The sequence below is a fragment of the Protopterus annectens genome, chromosome 9.part0 (assembly GCF_019279795.1).
Source record: "Protopterus annectens isolate FY-2018-M chromosome 9.part0, PAN1.0, whole genome shotgun sequence".
In the NCBI taxonomy this organism is placed as follows: Eukaryota; Metazoa; Chordata; order Ceratodontiformes; family Protopteridae; genus Protopterus; species Protopterus annectens.
Genome location: NC_056743.1, coordinates 583,355,999 through 583,376,125, shown reverse-complemented (window position 1 = coordinate 583,376,125; position 20,127 = coordinate 583,355,999). Strand labels below are relative to the sequence as shown.

The 20,127-nt window shown below is 40.0% G+C and overlaps 1 protein-coding gene across 2 annotated transcripts in view; it reads left to right on the top strand.

The window, feature by feature from the left end:
* Nucleotides 1-20,127, top strand: part of R3HCC1 (R3H domain and coiled-coil containing 1) — a 682,694-nt gene that overhangs the window by 492,348 nt on the left and 170,219 nt on the right. For both annotated transcript variants that reach the window (XM_044083119.1, XM_044083120.1), the window contains exon 8: nucleotides 13,590-13,762. In XM_044083119.1, the coding sequence (XP_043939054.1) occupies nucleotides 13,590-13,747 (158 nt within the window). In that variant the 3' untranslated portion in view covers nucleotides 13,748-13,762. The remainder of the gene's footprint in view (nucleotides 1-13,589; nucleotides 13,763-20,127) is intronic.

Sequence of the window (20,127 nt, the reverse complement as noted above, 5' to 3'; positions counted from 1 at the left end):
TGTGAGCTGATAAAATCTTAACTATTATTTTGTATCCAAACAAAATTCCTACTTGACTCGATACCACTGTCTTATCTTTTTTTTTTTAATTGTACTCCACATTTGCTGACTCACTTTCCAGTAATCTTTATTTCTGTATTGCCAATTTGTTCATTTTCTTTGTGTTTTCACTCCGGGTCAGGGTTGTAGCCAGAGATTTACATATGTAGTCAAACCTAATGTTTCCATCACTACCCACCTATCACTTTAGAAATGTACTCAACCTTCAAAATGTTATCCCAGGTGTATAGCAAGAGGCGTGTTATTTTCAACTGTTACTATTTATATCTATGAAAACTGCTTTTAGAGGTGTGTTCCTTTTGCACAAAAATTATTCATATACCTCTATACTGCAGATACTCATTTACACATTTCTAAAAATTCTGTGCTTTTTGAGTGTTGACATTTCTAAGGAATGCATAGAAAAAAATGTACTCATTTGAGTACACCGAGTATGCTTAGCTACACCCTTGTTTTCTTTCCCTTTTCCTTTCTCGCCATACTGCATCAGTTGTGGATTTAAAGTGCTCAAAGATTATCCTCTCTCCTTCCTCTTCCTTTTTGCTTGACCACTGTTGTTTTCTGCCCTCTTTCTTCATGTTGTTGCTCTTCAGTTCTGCTGCTATCACTTCAAACCTCTTTACATCTGGCATTCCCCACCCATTCTGCTCTCTTGCCCTTCCTTAGTCTATGGCCAGATTGAACTGTCATATTCAGCTGAATACTCCATTACCCTACCTTCAGGACGGGGGTATGATGGTATATGAATGTACCTCAGCAAATATAATACCCTTGGTAGTTTCATTTGTGTAATGTTGTGACCTACTGTGGTAACAATCCTGTCCCATATAGTCGTGAGGCCCTACATCTATTTGTGTAGGACCACTCGATTCTTTCCTGCATTTCCCTTTCAAATTTTGAAGACGTATATCCCCAAGTACTTTCATTACTACTGCTCCTTCTTTCATTTTATCATTTGTACACTCACCTGCATGGTCTTATTCCATTTGCTTTCAAGCGCTGATTCCTCAATAGACTGCCCTTCCGATTTGTAATTATTATGTTTAGGGCATCAAACATAGTAAATGCTTCCATGATGTCATCCTCTTAGGTCTTTCTTGTTGTATGCTAATATTCTCATCACCACTATAAACACATTAGGTGACAACGGACAGTGTTGCCTCATTCCTTTCCTCGTACTGCTTTCTTTTATTAAGTAGCCTTTTACCCTTATTCTTATCTTGGATTTTCGTACTGTTCTTTGATCTATTTCCTGTATGACTTGACCACCACTCCTCCTCCTCAAAAGTTGAAAAAGAGGGCTTCATTCAAAAGAGTTAAGTGCACTCTTTTAACTAAAGAACACATTCTTTTTATTGCTCTGTCTCTTTCTGCTGTGAACTTTCTTTTGACATCTGACAATCTTTATGATTCAGTTTTTTCAGTATTGATTCTTAGAATTCCTGTCTGCAGGATCCTGACAATCATCATGAATACCAAATCCCTGTCTGGTCCCAGAGGATTACCTCTCTTTCCAGCATCATGGCATCAGTGGTATAAAAGGATGCTGGCTGGAACCATCTTCAGATTTCTAATCACAGTTTGATGAGCATGTCACAGAATACATTTCCATTGGCTTGAAGCTGTGTTTGTAGATAAATACCCCATGTGGAATGTTATAATATTCTTAGTGCTGGTTTTGCAGTATATGGTTTTGTAAATGTATGGTACAAAATTCAATAACTGTATCAAGTGTAGAATAGCAGTTTGTGTGTGGTTTTTTTTTGGTCTGGAACATGACTTGCCCAGATATACCCAGTGTGCCTGTTTTAGTCAGTGGACCATCAAGAACAGGGTGGAATCCTTAGATAAGCTCCTCACTCTGAAAACCTGAGCTTGGTCTAAGCTCTTTGTGTCGTCTTCCAGTTCCTCCACTGACTTTCTTCTATATGTTTGTTTGTGGCTCCTACCATGACCCTTGAGGATGTCATTATGTCTACCGCCTCTGGTATAGCCTCACTAGCCAAAACAGGTCAACTTGTGGTCCCAGAGATGCTGTGCAAGCCCTGGGTTCTGACACTCGCATTATTGTCTCTGAAGGGGAAGGAGGTATGCCTACGGCACTTGTTTATACGAATCTGAAGGGGGATCACATCAAAGTTTTGGGCATTTGTCTGTGCTTTAAGGGCCTACAAGGCAGATTGCATGTCCAAATACAGACTCAAAATACTGAAGGCCAAACATTTGTCAGTCAGTTTACCACAGTTAATTGCATCTGAACCCCATTGCCACCCAGGTCTCTACTCGAGGTCTTTTCATGTTGACCCATAATTGCAAGGAATTTATGAACTCTAGGTATCTAAACTCTGAAAAAGTTCCTAGCATCTAGCCTCTGAAGAAGTGTCTGCATTGGGGTACGCTCTGTAAAAAGAAAAAGGGAGCCTTCTTCCTAGTGGATTTGGTTACTTGATAGACAGGGCTGAAGGAGCTGGCTTATGTGAAGCAGGTGTTCCTAGCCTTTAGTATGAAAACTGTTTGGAAGGACACCTTTTCCGCATCCTCACCACCTAAGGATCATTCATTCTGAGGTACCTTCAACTGGGAAGCAGAAGTTCCCAGGCCCAGATTGTGCCACGTGCAAATTTTGGGCCTGCCAGACACAAGACCCCTGGCTATGTCTGCAGTGTTAAAAGTCCTAAATGATGCCTTTGCTTCTGCATCAATAGTCGTCTGATTCCCTGTCCCCTGCGCCTATGAAGCTGTACCACTTTTAAAGGGTAAGAGACTATCACAACAGTGAATATAAACATCCAGTTGCTAATTCAGTAATGGTGTCTGTAGATTCCAGCAAGGGACCCAGTGTGCCTGCAGCCAGGAATCTGATTCCAAATATAACAGTAAGAGTAGGATACAAAACCAGTATGGTAAAATTGCTTAGAGCTTGGCCACCCTTGCAATTAGTGCCTTCAGTCACCAGTCTCACATGTTAAAGTTCACTTCATGATCAAAAGAGACAGAAAGCAGAGAGGATATATAGTAAAGACCCTGGAAAGGAGATACTTGACCTATGTGACTTAATTTCTCAGGTTGCCAGGCATTCTATAAAATGTGGTATGATACTGCAGCTGCTACAGGGTAATTGGTTAAGAGACATGCATAGCTGTCGATCCAGTCTGTTCCAGGGCACATGAAAGCAGACTTTATGGATGCTTCTCTGGATAAGTAACTCCCCTTCAGAACCCTGCAGACAAGATGTTCAAGAAGCTGGAGGGGAGGCCAGTTCCATGGCATTGAAGGATAAAGCTCTGACTATATCATATGCAACCCAAGTTTTACTAGCTGCTCAGGTGCCTGTAAGAGCTGGCAAGGAAGGATGGGAGTGAGCAGCGCTGCCAGTTCACTCATCTTTGGGGTAGGAAGGTGGCTCTGGCTTGAAACACAGGTGGCACCAAGTGGGAGTTCTGTTTTCACCCAGTGCAGTTCTGAGCTGGCACTACCATGGTGCATTTGCACAAAGTAGCTGAGGATATACTAGAGTGTAGAGGCCATATCCTATTGGGAGGTAATGATTTGGGGCTCAGAGGATCTGCCAAGTTAGGGGGTACTAACATAGGGAGAATGTAGATCTCCCCTCAGGACCAACATTATTAAAAAAAAAAGTTTGAAAAATATATAACATTTAAAGTAGCTGTTCATTTTAATGCCTAAAACATTTTTTCTTTTATATATATATATATATATATATATATATATATATATATATATATATATATATATATATATATAAATTACACCACTATGCATTTCATGTATACAAAAAATGTATTAATGTATACACATCCTGTACTTTAAGACACAAGAAACGGAAGCAATTTCATTTAGTCCAGTGGGATATCTGCAGTCAGACTAATCCGTCATTATAATTCTCTCATTTTAAGTTCTTTCTAGGAGACTGCCCTCAGATATAATACCATTTTCTCTATTAAGGAATGTGCTCTGTATGCATCAATATGCTTTGCTAGGATGTTATTTAAATTCCCTTTCTTAAGATTATTGATGTGCTAGTTGACCCTTTCTCTTAAAAAAATGCTCAGTTTTGCAAGTTGGCGGGTTTGCAGGTTTCTTAATCATTTTTCTTCAACTACACACATTAGTTTTTACTTTTCTTTTCTTTTTTGCAAATGGGCCAGTTTGCCAACAATAGGGGAGCCACCTGTTTCAAAAGATCAGCATCTGATGCCCCTACAGATAGAAAATCTAATGGCACATAGATTCTATTCAAGGCTTTCCCTGGTTCTAAGAAAAGAAAGGTCTTGCAGACTAATTCTGGCTCTTTTAAGACTGAACAAGCGTTTTTTTTTGTAGTTCCAAAATGTAAGATGCTGTCATTACAGAATCTGTTGTCCTTGATCCTTTCTTGCTCCCTTGTGATGACTTTCGATCTCAAGAATCTCTCTCGACAAATCCCTATACAAGGAAGACAGGCAATTCCTAAGGTTCAAGGCAGGGGGCTTCCACTACTAATTCAAGTTCTTGTCCTCTGGGTTGCGTACTGCACCCAGTAGTTTTACAGTGTGCCTGGCTCCAGTCAGCCCTTTTGTAGGACCAAGGATGTTTACATTTATCCACACTTAGATCATTGCCTTATCCAGGTCTCTACTATGCCAGAAATAGAAAGAACTGTAAAGACCACTGTAACCAGCTTCCAGGATGTATGATTGTCCTTAAACCTCCAGAAAGTCTCCCTTACAGCGAGCAAGGCAAGTCACTTTCCTGAGAGTTCTTATGGACATAGACAAGCAAAAAGCTTTCCTATCCTCCAACAAGATCTTGTCCTAACACAATGTTTCAACAAGATTGCTAATTGCAGCACTGTTATTGCCAGGGAATTCCTCTGAGCCTTCGGATACTTGGCCTTCTGATGTTTCCTTTGGCAAAGTTGTAGTGAAAACTGTAATAATATCTCTCAGGAATAGGTGGGGCCAGCGTGCATATTCTCTTCAGACCAGCATTCCTCTTGGCATAAGACAGAACTAGCTTGGTAGAGATTTGCAGATCTGTATGAAATAGGGCATGCCCTTTAAGGTGGAGCCAGGCTTTCAGGCTGTCACAGCTGACTCCTTGGACTGTACATGAAGAACCCATATGGGAGAGCTGAGTATGCAGGCAAAATGGGGCAAAATTGTCAGAAAAAGCATGCAAATATTGAAGAGACAATAGAGAAACTGTGTCTCCTACTCCTCTGCCAAGCTGGTTCAAGTATTTCCATTACTCCCTCCAGATAACTTTCATATTGCATTACACATATTTATTCCATCGAAAGCAAAACCCTTTAGTCAAGTTTTAAGGCGCCTTCTATAAGGGCCATAAGAATGTCATGGCCGCCTTCAAAAATTCTTCTTTTGATGACATTTGTGCTGCAGCAAAGTGGTAAACAGTGTGCACATGCGTTAAGCACTACAAGTTGAATATGATATACAGAGCCATGTCTTCCTTTGGTTTCACTATCTTCATGGGTATCCTGTTAGGATGAAACCCATGAGGATAAGTAGCTGGGAATTCTGTCCCAACAGACTAGGTAGATGGAGGGAATAATGTAAGTTACTGAAGTTCCATGCTTACCATAATGCTGGATATTCATTATCCCACTTTGTCCATCTTAATATCTTACCCTCCTTTCCTCTCCAAATTGCCATTTGACTTTTGGAAGGACCTAGTAGCCTGAAATCTGCTTATTCCTTCACCAGTTTACTATCTTCTGGGGGCAAACTTGATCTGAAGGACTGAGAGGACACAAATGCATTGTGGGAGAAGAAGGGAGTTTGATCGCTGAAGTGAGTGTAAGTGGTTGAAAAACTTGCTGGCCATGAGGGTGGATTACTCAACAGTCAAGGTGGACAAAGTGGAATAATGATGATGTATCATTATGGTAAGTATATATATGCGTTGTACTTCAGGCCATTTTATTTAGTTTCCAGGCATTTCAATCCAGCTGTTAAAAGCAGCCAAGCAAAAATCTACAGAGTGGCACCCACACTTCTTAACTGGGTACGTACTAATAGATTTGAGCAGTGTTAAAGTGCAGCAGCATTCCCAAGTTACCATTGTTTTATCACTTTTCTTAGCCAAAGCACCTGAGCTGAATAGAGTATAATATGAATATAATAAAGTGCAGGTCACTTAAATCTTACTACCACACACAGTTTTGTAATAACCTAGCTGCTGCTGGATGATGAATTATTACTGAGTAAAGTGATTTCATTGTTGCATTTCATTATATATTATGTATTCTGTGGTTGCCTTTAAGCCATTTTATCCTCAAAGCAGAAGGTTTTATAGGTGTATCTGCCACACTTCGATCACTTCAGAAATTCATGAAGCATCCTCGGGGAGGGAAGCAGTGTGGAAGAAGTACAGGCTCAGTGTTAGTCCTGAAGTTTAAAAATAGTTTTACCTACTTAGGAATGATGCCTAAAAGCGCTGTAAAAAACTAAGGTCTAGCATGGGTAACAGAGGTGAATAGCTTTACTGCGTAGAGGTTTTGTATTGAAGCTAAGCACCTCATTGATAGGGGGAAACAAAATGTTAGGGCTACTATTGCAATTAAGAGTTTAAAATGAATCCAAATGGCTACAGTTTTCTGCCAGTAGACATGTAGCTCAAATGTCTAAAAACAACCCTCCAGCTATTGGACTAGCTGAATGAGCATTTGGCTTCACCACACCCTTTTGACTTTTATCAAAGTCAAGTAGCTCTGAGAAAATCCACATTGAGCACCTGGGTTTTGACAGCTTGTTGTCAAAATTTCTCAAAGCCTTTGTCTTAAACAGTCACAGTTATGTGCCTCTGGAAAGTAGATGTAAAATATTTGCTGAAATACAAGAAGAGTAGTAAACGAGAACCATTCATACCAGTTTCACTGTTGTGCTCATATTCCAAAATTCAGGAGAATGCCATAACTGCACAGATGAAAAATCATCTTAGTACCTTAGGTGTCCTCCATGACCAGTAACATAGATTTAAAGTAGATTATACCTGCAAAACCCCAGTAAGGTTGTGTATAGAGGTGAGCTGTGCAAGCTATTGTTTTTCTAGGCCTCAGAAAAAAATTGAATTTTGTTGGCCATTTCAAACTAGTAGCAGAACTTAAACTGTATGGCTTTGGAAAATGTTGAGCTACAATGACTCACCACCTACCTCAATGGTAGATATCCATGCTTGTTGTAAAACAGGCTTGGTCTTCATTAAAGCAGTCTACAAATTGGTACAATTTCTATTAGGACTGGTGCTGTTTACAGTCTCCATATCAGTGCAGTTACAAGTGAGCTCCATGGTGTAGGTTATGTTAATGACTTAAAACTGTGATATCCCATCGTGATCTATGTATTACTTTTTCATAGTGACCAGCTGTCTTGTACTAGTCTGTCAGTGCTTACAAATCTAGCTGTTTATATGGAAAAAAAATGTTTTTTGTACACACAAGAAGCTTGCTGCCTTGAAGGACTGGTGCATTGAAAGTCAAAAATATGCATTATGGAAAGAGTAAATGCCTTCAAGTATCTAGGTGTGTGGCTGAATCTAGCCCTCACCTTGTGCAAACATATATAGAGAAGCCATTGATAGAACCCATACTTGTGTGATAATTTGCTGTAGAGCCTAAGGTCTCCACACAAGGGCAGCTAGATTAAGTCCGGCTGAGTCGTTCTTCCTATTTTAGAATATGGTCTACTAGAATTTGCTGTTGCATGAAACAAAAGTGCAAAATAAACTTGAAAGAGAGGAAAACAACATCTGCATGATTTTTCAGAACTATACGTCGAAAAAAGCATCACTGCAGAACGTCTTCCAGACTGCCTACAGCTAAACTGCTTAGCTTCATTCTCATTTTTAAAATATTAAACCCAAACTATTGTACATCTTTATGGAGTACTGGATCACTGTGAAATTAAAAACATCAGACAGAACTCTGATCCAATAGTCAGACTGAGGGAATTCTTGAAATCCCATTGCATTCTGTCCATTGCAGCTGTAGGGCTACTCAAGTATTTTTCAGGAAGAGGCACGGTAAACCATAGCATTTGGGTTATAGACTTTGTTACATGTGTGTTTTCCACTTTAAAATGCCAAAAGCTATGGCCTCTTTATATATTGTAGACCAGTGCTGGCCTGTGCTTGTATGCATGTGGCTACCTTTTATATCTCTTTATATGTTGTAGACCAATGCTGGCCTTTGTGTGTATGCATGTAGCTATCTTTTATAGCTCTTTATATATTGTAGACCAATGCCGGCCTGTGCTTTGTATACATGTGGCTACATTTTATATCTCTTTATATATTGTAGACCAATGCCGGCCTGTGCTTGTATCCACGTGGCTGCCTTTTATATCTCTTTATGTATTGTAGACCTGTGCTGGCCTGTGCTTGTATGCATGTGGCTACCTTTTATATCTCTCTGTATATTGTAGATCAATGCCGGCCTGTGCTTGTATGCATGTGACAACCTTTTATATCTCTTTATATGTTGTAGACCAATGCTGGCCTGTGCTTATATGCATGTGACTACCTTTTATATCTCTTTATATATTGTATCATGTGGCTACCCTTTATTATCTCTTTATATGTTGTAGACCAGTGCTGACCTGTGCTTGTATGCACGTGGCTACCTTTTATATCTTGAACTGGAAAACATTCTTTTCAATTGTTTTTGTCAATTTTCAGTATCTCAAATCTCACCTCACCTGAAAAAAATACTGTCAAGTAGTTAAATTACAGCTTTTAGTTGATTGCTTTTTTATTTTCTTCGAAGAAGTTAATTTGCTACACATCTAATTACAAGCAATGGCTGAATTAAATGTAATTGGGCTAAACAGATGGCATGTTAAGACCTTCACATATAGTGTTCTGTTTAGACTGTGATCACAATTGTCTAAGAATGTGAGCACTGTGAAATGTTTAAACAAACTGCCAAATCTGTAGATGAAAGCTATTATAATCCATTCTTATTGAAGAGACACTTGGGTCAGTAGAAACGTAAAAAAAGTAGTAGTACATTGAACATGCAAAGCCATGAAAAGTCAAAATGCTTATTTAGAAGAGAGAAGAGTTTTTGAAAAAGGTCTCATCTCCCATGGATTATGGGAATTCACCTTCCATCTCTTTTTCTGTAGAGGCTGGCTCATCTGGTTTATGATCTTACAGTAACAGGGAATAGAAATCCATTATTGTAGTGCTGTGGAAACCTTAACAAGACATGAATGCATAAACTTAGTTTAAAGAAAACCCTGTGTTGATACTGTCTAAGGTACACAAATCTGTCATCCTTGAAATTACACATGAAGTTCAGAAACCTGAGCTGCAGTGATCCATGCAGGTTCTACAGTCCCCCATTGTTGCCAGTGTAGTGGGCTTGTAAGCACAGGTGTACAAGTGATGTAGTAGATGCAGCTGCGACTGGCATGGTATTACAGAGTCATGCTTGGTTAGCTCCTGAGAATGTTAAAGCTCAATTTTTAGACATTCCTTTTAATAAGAAGTTTGCTCTTTAGTCCTCCAACTGCAGGTCTGTCGAAGTTTAAAGAGGAAAGGTGCAAGCTTAAGCAACAGCAATGGCAAAAGTTCTTTCCGGCTGTTCCTTTTTTGTTTTCACATTAATTTTGCCACATCCAGGAAATACCTGCATGTAGAGCTTAGGTAGCAGTCTCCTCTTCTAAGCTTCATTGAAAAAATTGTGAGGGTATTTCAGTCAAACTTTGAGAGAAAAGTACGTACTCTTGACATTGTCTTCAGCCATTAGTTTCTCGTATAGTTTTTGTCACTCATTTTATTTTCATTGGTATTACATGAATAAGGTGTTTACTGGCCAGAAAGAATAAGGAGCTACAGCTGTCTGACGCTTAGTGCCCTGTGCAGTCTCATGAAAAATGAAGGCCATGTTTTATTTAATATTCTTTCTAAGAGATTGGTGATTATATGTGTCATGCAACCTCATATGAGTTAATGCTACATTAGTACCCTTTGTATGTCTGCATTTATTTCTATTTTGTTGTTCATAGGTAGTTACTAGGCTATCTGCTCAAAGGTATTTATAAGCCTAGCCAGAATGTGTTGGCTTTCGCCGCCCCCATAGATTAGTTCCCTGTGCCTGTGTCCAGCAGAGCCACTGAAGTGATCCCCGGGGTAAACTTTCTGTTTCGCATCCACTCGTCAAGGTTTCTTTTGAAGAGTGTTAGCGAGGAGCTCTGCTTAATGTAGATTGGGATCTTGTTCCAAAGCGTGGGAAGTCTCTGGGACAGGAATCTATCCCTCCAGCACGTTCTATTTATTGTTGTGGTGAGGTTTAGATCACTAGAGTGTCTGACTCGAGAGGATAAGGTTTTCTTTAGGTGGAGCATGTCCATCAATTCTGGGTTGGACATGGCCTTGTATTTCAGGCAGAGATCACCTCTGAGTAAGCGGTATGCAACCGAGTACTGTTGGAGTTTCATCAGTCGAGCTGCATAGGGCGTCTGTTTGAGGCCAGTGATCCTCTTGGTGAGGTACTTCAGTGGTCTTTCCAGCTGTTGCAGGTGTCTTGTAAGTACTCAAATGGGGCGTTGTACTCTATGATGGGTCTGATGAGTAGAGGGGCACAATAACCTCTTTTGATCTGGATGTGAACCCTTTTGTAATTAGGTGGGCCACGTAGAAGGATTTTCTAACCACTTTGGTAATGTGATTATCAAAGGTGAGATTACGATCTACTTGGGTCCCCAGATCCCTTATTACGTCTTCAGTATTTAGGGGACTACCACCTATTTGGTAGTTTGTGGGTACTTTGTTTTTTCCAAAGGGGATGACTATACACTTTTTGGCATTTAGCTTGAGGCCATGATTTTGACACCAGGTATCGTCTCAGTGAGACCATTTTGGAGGATGTCTGTGTCAGCCGGAGAGTCAGTTATAGCCCCTAGTTTGCAGTCGTCTGCAATCTTGGTTAGCCATAGTCCTCCTGTGCTTCCTGTACCTCTGAGAAGTATATGCTGAACAGGAGGGGTCCTAGGACTGAGCCCTGGGGAACACCACTTGTAACCGGTTTAGAGTCGGACCTAGCTCCCACAACTCTCACCATGTAGGTTCTGTCAGTGAGCCAGTTGGCAACCCATCTCGTGACGTAGAGGTTTATGTTCAGGCTGGTGAGCTTGTCTGTAATACCAGAATGGGAAATGGTGTTGAAGGCCTTAGCGAAGTCTAGGTAGGCTGTGTGTACCACCTTTCCCCTCATCTATAGCCTTGGTAACTGTCTCAAAGACATCCACCAGGTTTAGGAGACATGATCTACCCTTAACAAAGCCGAACTGGGTAGGGTCCAGTGTTTGGAGGTTCCCAATGTCTCTGTTAATGAGTTCCATGATGATGCGCTCCATAGTCTTGCAGATGAAGCTAGTCAGGCTTATAGGGCGATAGTTCCTGGGGTCTGTTGTGGCTCCACCTTTGTGGAGCAGAATAACCATTGCTGTGCGCTACTCTATGGGTATGTAGCCTGTGGAGAGGCTGAGTTTGAATAGTGTGTTTAGGTGAGGGGTTAGTTCATCCTTGAGCTTGTGTAGTACGCAGCCTGGGGACACCGTCCGGTCCCATTGATGCAGTGTTTTTGACCCTTAGTTACTGGTTCTAGTCCTCATTTGGACCTCTGATTTAGTTCCGCCTGAACCTTACAGATGTCTGGACTTTAAAAGGACAGTTGCTGTGTTTTTTCCCCTTTACTTCATACATATTGTGTAAGTCAAGATGCTAAAATACCTACCATCCTGAGCATTTACAGTTTTTAATAAATTTGAGCAGTTGTCAAACTATCTTGCCAGTGATATTAACACAGTGGTATCCTTTTGAGCCTGCTTAATAGCTTTCCAAAGTACTACTACCTGCTTTTCTGTATACCAAAACATTCAGTAGCACTGACTGGATCATTAAAGATCTGCATGCTCATTTGGACATGGTGAAAGAAGAGTAGGGAGAGACAATGACCCCTTTCTTCCTGGATGCAAAACCCTTAGTAATGAGATGTGCCACATAGAAGGACTTTCTGACCACAGTGGCAATGTGGTGATCAAAAGAGAGGTTGCCATCAACCTGTGTTCCCAGATCTGTTATAACACCTTCTGTATTCATTGGACTACCATCAATGTTTTACCTGGATCAATAAATTGTAAGTAGATTAATTAAACGGATATAGCAAATTACATAGCTTATTTGTTGGCAGCTTAGAAAGTGCATTACAGCCATGAAAATGAGACTGTTTTCATCAGCCTTCTAAACCTTTTTTGAGTCATTATTTTTCTTTGCTAGTTCAGGACTTGCCTTTGCATTGTGGCAATTCCAGGCCGGTGACCTCAGACGTAAGGGTCTGTGAATTCCAAGGTTGCTCTTTACTGTGATTTTTTTTAATTACTGTTGCATTGTAATAGTTCTACAAGACAGAGAAGGACAGGTACACATTTTCATTTCTTGATCTGTTTTCAAATTCATTTTAACACACTGTATGTGCTTTGGCTAAGATTCTTAAACCTATATTAGGGATTCCACTTCACAGTTGCACTGCATTTTTGCTGTTTTAAGTGGTCTAACTGTTATCAAGCTCTGGTTTCATTCTTATGTACTGAGTGTATGTTAGGCTAGTTCAGGACTTGTCTTTGCATTGGATTATTTCTAGGCCAGTCAGCTCAGGATCAGAACTATTCGTTCTAGGGATCTAAACCTCTTCTGCGATATCAACAGAACAGTTTGGAGGGACAGATATATTATGTAGAGGATATCAGGCTCCCCATCCATATAAAACAAACTTCATCCCTGTTTATTCTCAGCTCTGTGGAGGGGAAATACAACATTTACCCCAGAATTACCCCCTGTACTACTAATGGATGGACGTAGCTCCTAAATGCTTTATCCCAAGCACAGGTCCCCTCAAATTATCTATGGGTATGATTTCATTTATTCTCATTAGGAGTAATATATAATTATTTACCATGGGTAAGGTCACTCTATAACCAAATGGGATGGGTTATTTCAGGCACAAAAAGGGAAACTGGCTAGGCCTAAAATAGCCACCAAGGGCAGCTAGCCTAGTACTTACCTATGAGCTTGTGAAAGAGTTTGATAGCCTTCAAGTTCTTTTTCCTGATTTACTTTTCATTTTTGAAATAGCCTGACTGCTTCTTCTTTAGCGTACTTTTCAGTTGGAGACCAGGCACTGCCACTTTCTCTTCACCTTCGCCTAATTTATGTATTTACACTTGTGTCTCTTGAGCTACACTGCTTTTTCCATGCTAACTTTTGAAGATGTCATCTAGACTTTCAGGAAATTGCCACCCAAATGAATTCCAAAACTGCATTTCCAGAGAGTGAGTGAAGCTGAAAGTAATACGCCTATATTTTGCATGTTTGAGAGAGAATTAGGTAACATTCTGAGTCACTGACATTACCCCTAAAGCGATGGCCATTTGATTGTACATGATTATATCTGGTAAAATAAAAGTTTAAGAATTCTTTTTTAAACACAACTTTTGTATGTTTAGAATATTTACAACCATCAAAAGATAGACTTCGTATGGACTCAAGACCACATATGGATTCTGCTGTGGCAAAGAGGTTACTGTCAAGAGCACTAGGTATAGAGACGAGAGAGAAAAGGCCTAGAAACAACATGGTAGCCATCAATAATCAAAACAGCTGAACCAAGGCGATGAAAGTAAGTGTCATAGTATATTTTTTCCCTCTTCTTTTATATAGGGATGATCTTAAACCCTTATTCAAGTATTTGATCTTTTTTTTTTCCAGATTTTTGTTCTCTATATATTCCTTGTCCTGAAAAATTATTTTGAAAACACCATAGCCACCTTACAAAACTGTCAAAACCTGGATGCATAGACAGTCATGACCTTCTACATCATACATGAAAAGTACACCACTTACGTCAGACATTAAAGGAAATCTTTCATTTTTCCAGGCACTGTTACAGAATGCTAGATTATATTTGCAGTTTTAAAATGAGAAGTCTTGTTTGTTTTGTGTGTTGTAGCCAGTTATCCAGATGGGTGCACCAGAATTATGTCATAGAGGGTACTTGCCAAGATTTTCCATGCATAGCACTGAAAGGCATTCTGAGTTATGCTCCTCAGTAGAATAGTACTTATTTTTATTTTATTTTACATTTGTTGACCGGGCGAGTCCAACTGGATTACAAGTCCATTTTCAGTGGAGATCCGGGGAGAAAAGCTCCAAGAGAACAATTTCTTTACAAAACATAGTTTTAAGGACAGACTTTTGACATACAATTTCCATAGAAGAGACTTTGACATACATATTAACTAACAGATAGGATACATTCATTCTTTACAATATAATATTAAATTTTAGAAGATATCCCTAAGTTTAAGATTCCTGTGATAGATTTACTATCAGAGTAAAAGCAGAGAGATGTAGAATAAGGCTCCGAAAGAGCAGATGATGCTCGCTATAGTTGAGAGGGATAACAAATTGATTCACTGTATGTCTTCGCCTGGTTTTAGTTGAGAAGGATACCTAATTGATTTACAATATGTCTTCTCCTGGTTTTAGTTGCTTATGGAAAGCTCAGCATTGCTGGGGTAGTTTTCCCTAACTCCTGGAGAGATGGGATGAGCAGTAGATTAACAGTCCTAAGTGGGTACAGTACTGTGATTGGTTGGCTTAGCAGAGTTACTTAAGTTAGGTGAAGTGTTCTAATGAGACATTAGCCAGGGGGGATACATGATCACAGTCAATTATTCAAAAAGTGAGTTTTAACCAGTTTCTTGAACTGTGATGGGGATTTGTTGTCAGTTATGTGGGCAGGAAGGGAGTTCCAGGTTTTTGCTATACAGTGGCTGTAGACAGACTTACCAGCTTTATTGTTATATTTTGTTACTTTGAGGAGGTTTTGTGTGCTAGACCTCAAGGGCCTGGCAGTTGTATAGGGTTGCAAAAGATTTTGTAGGGCTGGGTGTTTTCAGAGTTATGTATTATTTTGTGGGCTAGTGATAGCTGATTGAGTTGTAGTAGTACTGGTAGTTCTAGCCATTTGAGTTTTTTTAGGCATTCACAGTGATGTGTTCTGATGGGAGAGGTTGTAGTGAATTTGGCTATCTTATTATAACTACTATCAAGTTTGTTTAGGTTGTATTTGCGGAGATTTGTAAGCACGGGGGGGAGGCATAGAGTAGGGTGGAGAGTAGGTGAGTCCTCGCTATTGTAGTTTTGGAGTGGTCAGTGAGGAATTTTTTAGTGCGATACAGTAGGCCAAGTTTTTTATGTACTTTTTTATGGTTATAGAAATATGTAGGTCAAATCTAAGGTGATTATCTATTTCAACCTCTAAGAGTTTGGTATGATTTGTGGGGGTGATTGTGGTCTTGTTAAATGAGGAGATGAAGAAAGAATCAGTGGGAGGTGTGGCTCTGTGGGAGCTAAAGAGTAATAGCTTTGTTTTACTTGAGTTCAGAATGAGCCTTTGGTTTGTAATCCAAGTTTCTGCTAGGGAAAAGCATTCTTGTGTTAGGGAGTGAAGTATGTCAATTGATTTGGCTGCGCATATTATGGTGGTATCATCTGCATATTGCACTATTGATGCCGTAGGAATACTGTTTGGGAGCTGACTGTTTGGGAGCTGATTGGTGAAGAGGGTAAAAAGAATTGGTCCCAGGATAGAGCCTTGGGGTACTCCTAGGGAGACTGGGTAGGGAGGGGGAGAGTTGGTTTTGCCACATAACAGCTTGTTTCCTTCCCTCTATGTAGTTTTTGAACTAGGAGATGGCAGGGGTGGTAAGGTTTAGAGTAGCTAGTGAAAGAAGGAGTTTATTGTGGTTAACCATATTGAATGCTTTGGACAAGTCAAGGAAGGTGGCAGATACAAGGAGTCCATTGTTTCTGTGAGTATTGACAGTGTTGGTGAATTCTGTTAGTGCGGTGGTGGTGCTATGGAAGGGTCTAAAGCCATGTTGTTGTGTTGCTGTTAGATTATTTTTTAGGAGATATTTCATTAATTGCTTGTGTATTACCCTCTCTACAATTTTAGATAAAGGGGGTAGTATGGCTATAGGGTGGTAGTTATTGAGTTCCAGGGAGGTTCCCCCTTTATGTAGAGGGATGATATGTGATATTTTCCATAGCTTGGATACTATACACTCGGAGATGGATCTGTTAATTAGGATGGAGACAGGATATGATATGGCTTCTGCAGCCAGGTGGAGGTATTCAGCGGGTAATTTATCTGCAGCTGGAGACGTTGGTTTGAGCTTGCAGAATAGTTTTTCAATGGATTTGGTTGCTTCTGAGTGGAAGCTGAACTCAGGGCAATTGTTAGTTGGGGGTGGGGGTGGATTTGCAGGGGTGGAGATGTCATAGGGTTGGTTGTTTGCAAGGGTCTGGATGGTTTCTGTAAAGTATTTATTAAATTGAGCGGGGATGTCTTCTTGGTTGTTATCTATTTTTGGGGTTGGGGTAGTTGTTTTACCTGGTTGTAGAATAGAGTTAATTGCTGCCCAAAATTTTTGTGGGTTGTTCCTGTGCTTATCCTGTAACTTTTGGTAGTAAGATGTTTTGTCTGTTTTGGTGAGTGTTTTTGGCTTTGTTACATAGTTCAATGTATATTTGTTTTTTCAATTGGGATTTACTGTTGAGATGGTTGGTACAGGCCTTGTTTCTTTTTTTGTGGAGGGTTTTTGTGTCTGGGGTTAACCAAGGGGCATATTTAGTTTTAATTCTTTTCTGGAGGGGGCATGATGGTTAAGGGTGTTTAAGAAGGTAGTATTGCAGTATAGTACAGCTTCATCAAGAGGTAGGTTTTGTAGGGGGGGGGGGTCCAGATGCACATTTTTAGGTTGTTTATAAAGTTGGAGTGATTAAAGTGTTTTTGTTTTTAATTAGGCACGTAGATATTTGGGTCAGTTGTGGTGATTTTGATCTGAGTAAGAATGTGGCTTGGTGGTCACTTGGTGGTCTGGTAGATACCCTGCTAAGGATATCAGTGATGGGTGGGATATGAGTATCCAATTTCGAGTGGATTGGTATTTGGTTCTCTTGTCTGTTCTTGTGGGGGAAGTGATGTGGGTTATGACTGGAACAGGTTTGCCAGTCAGTATTAAGGTTTCCTAATACTATGCATTCCTAGGGGAGGGAGTTAGATATCCATTCTAGAAGTTTTTCTGTAATGGGGATATTGTTGCCTGGAGGAATGTAGCATCCTATGATGTTGATGAGTTTACTATCATTAAGTTTTAGTTTTGTTAAAATGAGTTCAACTTTTTCGAGGTCTGGGGTTGTTGTGTCTACTTTCTCAAGGATGAGGTGAGATTTATACACTATAGCAACAACCCCCCCTTTGTTACCTATTCTATCATTACGAATTGTATTGTAACCTGGTGGAGTGATTTCATTGTTGTGGTTGCCTGCCTGGTTTAAGCCAGGTCTCTGTTAGTATGACTATCTCAGGTTGATAAAAGGAGAGTAGTGCATGAAGGTGGTGGACTTTATTTAGTATACATCTGACATTTAAATTTAAAATGGGCGTGGATTTGTCTCAGTGGAGTAGGGTATCATTCGGGTTGAGAGTTGGGGCTCCTAGATTTTGTGGGCCTGGGTTTGGGTGTATATCACCGCAGCTAATGAGTTGAGTTCTGAGGTAAAAATAGAGTTTGAGTAGTTTGTTTAGGGTCTTAAAGTTCTTTATAGTTGTTTGGGACTGGTAGTGTGATGGCTGCAATCTGTGTGCATAGTGGTGAATAAAGAAGGTTTGGTAGTGATATGGAGCTAGTTGAGTAAAAGGGCGTGTTGTAATAATGTTAGTGGAAGTAGTTTTTCTTGGTATGTGGATAAAATTAAGTTGCTTTTGGTGGTTGGTGATAGAAAGTAGCAGTGGGAGGGTGGATACACCTAGGAGCAATATTAACAGGTGTATGCATGTGGGTTTGGGTAGTTTTGGCATGGTTGGGTTGGGTTTGGTCATGAGTGAGAGATCTGCTTGGGATGGGGTGGGTGTGGTGGATGGGGAGAGGTGTTGTTTGTGACTGTAAGGTAGTTAGATGGAAGACTGTGCTTTACAGGATGTGGAGTACTGGAAGAGAAGGAAATGGGTACAGGGGTGGGGCAGATCCAGTGATTGGCGGTTAGCATGACGGGAGTGGCTAAGTTTAGTTGAAATGTTGCACTACTGGGGGTGGGTGGCAATATGGGGCAGGGAGGGGAGCAGAGTGAGTCTGGGCACAGCGGGGCTAACACTAACTCCAATTATATTCCTGGGTTTACTTGTTTCTTTTCCAAATGTATCTTTTTGGCCGTATTGTACTAGTTTAATTTCACGCCAATGTATCTTTTTGATTGTATTTTACTGGTTTAGTTTTACACCAAATTTATGGGCTATTTTTAAGCTATAGATTGTCCCCTTGCAGAGATCAATTAAGAGCTGCAGGGTATATTTATAGGCTGTGTGCAGGGGAGCCGGATGAAATTACTGTGTGCAGGGTAGAGTTGAAGGTTAAAGAGGTAAGATCCGTGGGGAAAATCTAGCTAGGTTACACAATATGGAGGGAGCCTAGAGGTGCCTTTAGACCCAGGGCAGCATGAAACAGTACATAGGTAGAGTGTTATGGTACTGATGCATGTTATGGTATTAACCTTATTCAAGTTGCAGGTTGGACTTCAAAGGCTTGTAGCAGGTAAGTTTTTCAGGGTAATGTCCTTTCAGTCAGGAGTGTCTTATACTGGGGTAGTTTGAAGGGGACTACGTAGAAAGAAAACATTTATTAAGAGAAAGACCTTATCAGCTCTAATAACTAGTCACCAGTCAAGCAGGCATAACACTATCACTTAAACTATGTAATATACAGCAATACAGGAGCTCTGTACAGCTACGAAGCACAGTATATGCTTTTTAGTTACATAAATGGTCAAAAAACAGTTAAAATGTATCACTAGCTTTATAGACTACTCGCAGTCAGACTATGATGCAAGTAATAATTGTTAAGGTTTTCTACAATGCTGTGTCCTTGTTTGATGTTAAACATTTAATCTAGATGCTGGACAACGGCTATCAAGTACGTTTTCCTTGTAAAAGAAGTCCTTAGGAGAATGGGTAGCTAGACAAGCTAAGAGCAGCCATATGGTAAGCAGCTCTGTTAATAGATTTTATCACAACAATTGAGTTACTATTCCAAGTTCAGGAGTCTTAGTATAGTTTTAAAAACAAGCAGCTAATCAGCTAATCAGGCTAAAAGTGGACACATAGTATGCAGTACTGTTATCCGTTCTCACTACCACAGCGTAATTCTTAACAAATAGCCTTTGCTATGTTTGCATTAGAAACACATGCAATAGGCACTTAAGTAAAGCAGTAGTAGGTGAAACAATAGCATGCACTACTCAATAAACAAACAGTTCCAGCCACAAAATGCAAGGAGAAAATTAACAATATCTATGACAAAGATAACATGCACTTAAGTAAAGCAGTAGTAGTATGTGACACAAGAGCATGCAGTATACAGAAACACAAACACAGTTCCAGACACTATCACTATAACATAAGATGATAGTCAGTTTGGTAAATGTTTACACTGTCAAATATAGCAGTAAAAAAGGCTAAAATAAAGGTTTACATTTTCAAAAAATAAAAAACAGTTAAGAGTAATCAAAAATTCCAGTGCTTACATGGGAGCTCACAACACCAGGGACTGCAGCTGCTTAGAGAAATTTAAAGATGGCTCCCAGGGTTTAAACAAACTCTTACAGGCTAGAGGGGAAGGGTCAATACCACAGTCAGGCAGGGAGGGGGTGGCCAAATAATAGTGTAATCAGACCTAGACCAGGGAAAGCCTGCAAAGCAATGGCTAACACTAACTCCAATTATATCCCTGGGCTTGCTTGTTTCTTTTCCAAATGTATCTTTTTAGCTGTATTGTACTAGTTTAATTTCACGCCAGTGTATCTTTTTGGTTGTATTTTACACCAAATTTATGGGCTAGTTTTAAGCTATAGAATGTCCCCTTGCAAAGATCAATTAAGAGCTGCAGGGTATATTTTATGGGCTGTGTGCAGGGGAGCTGG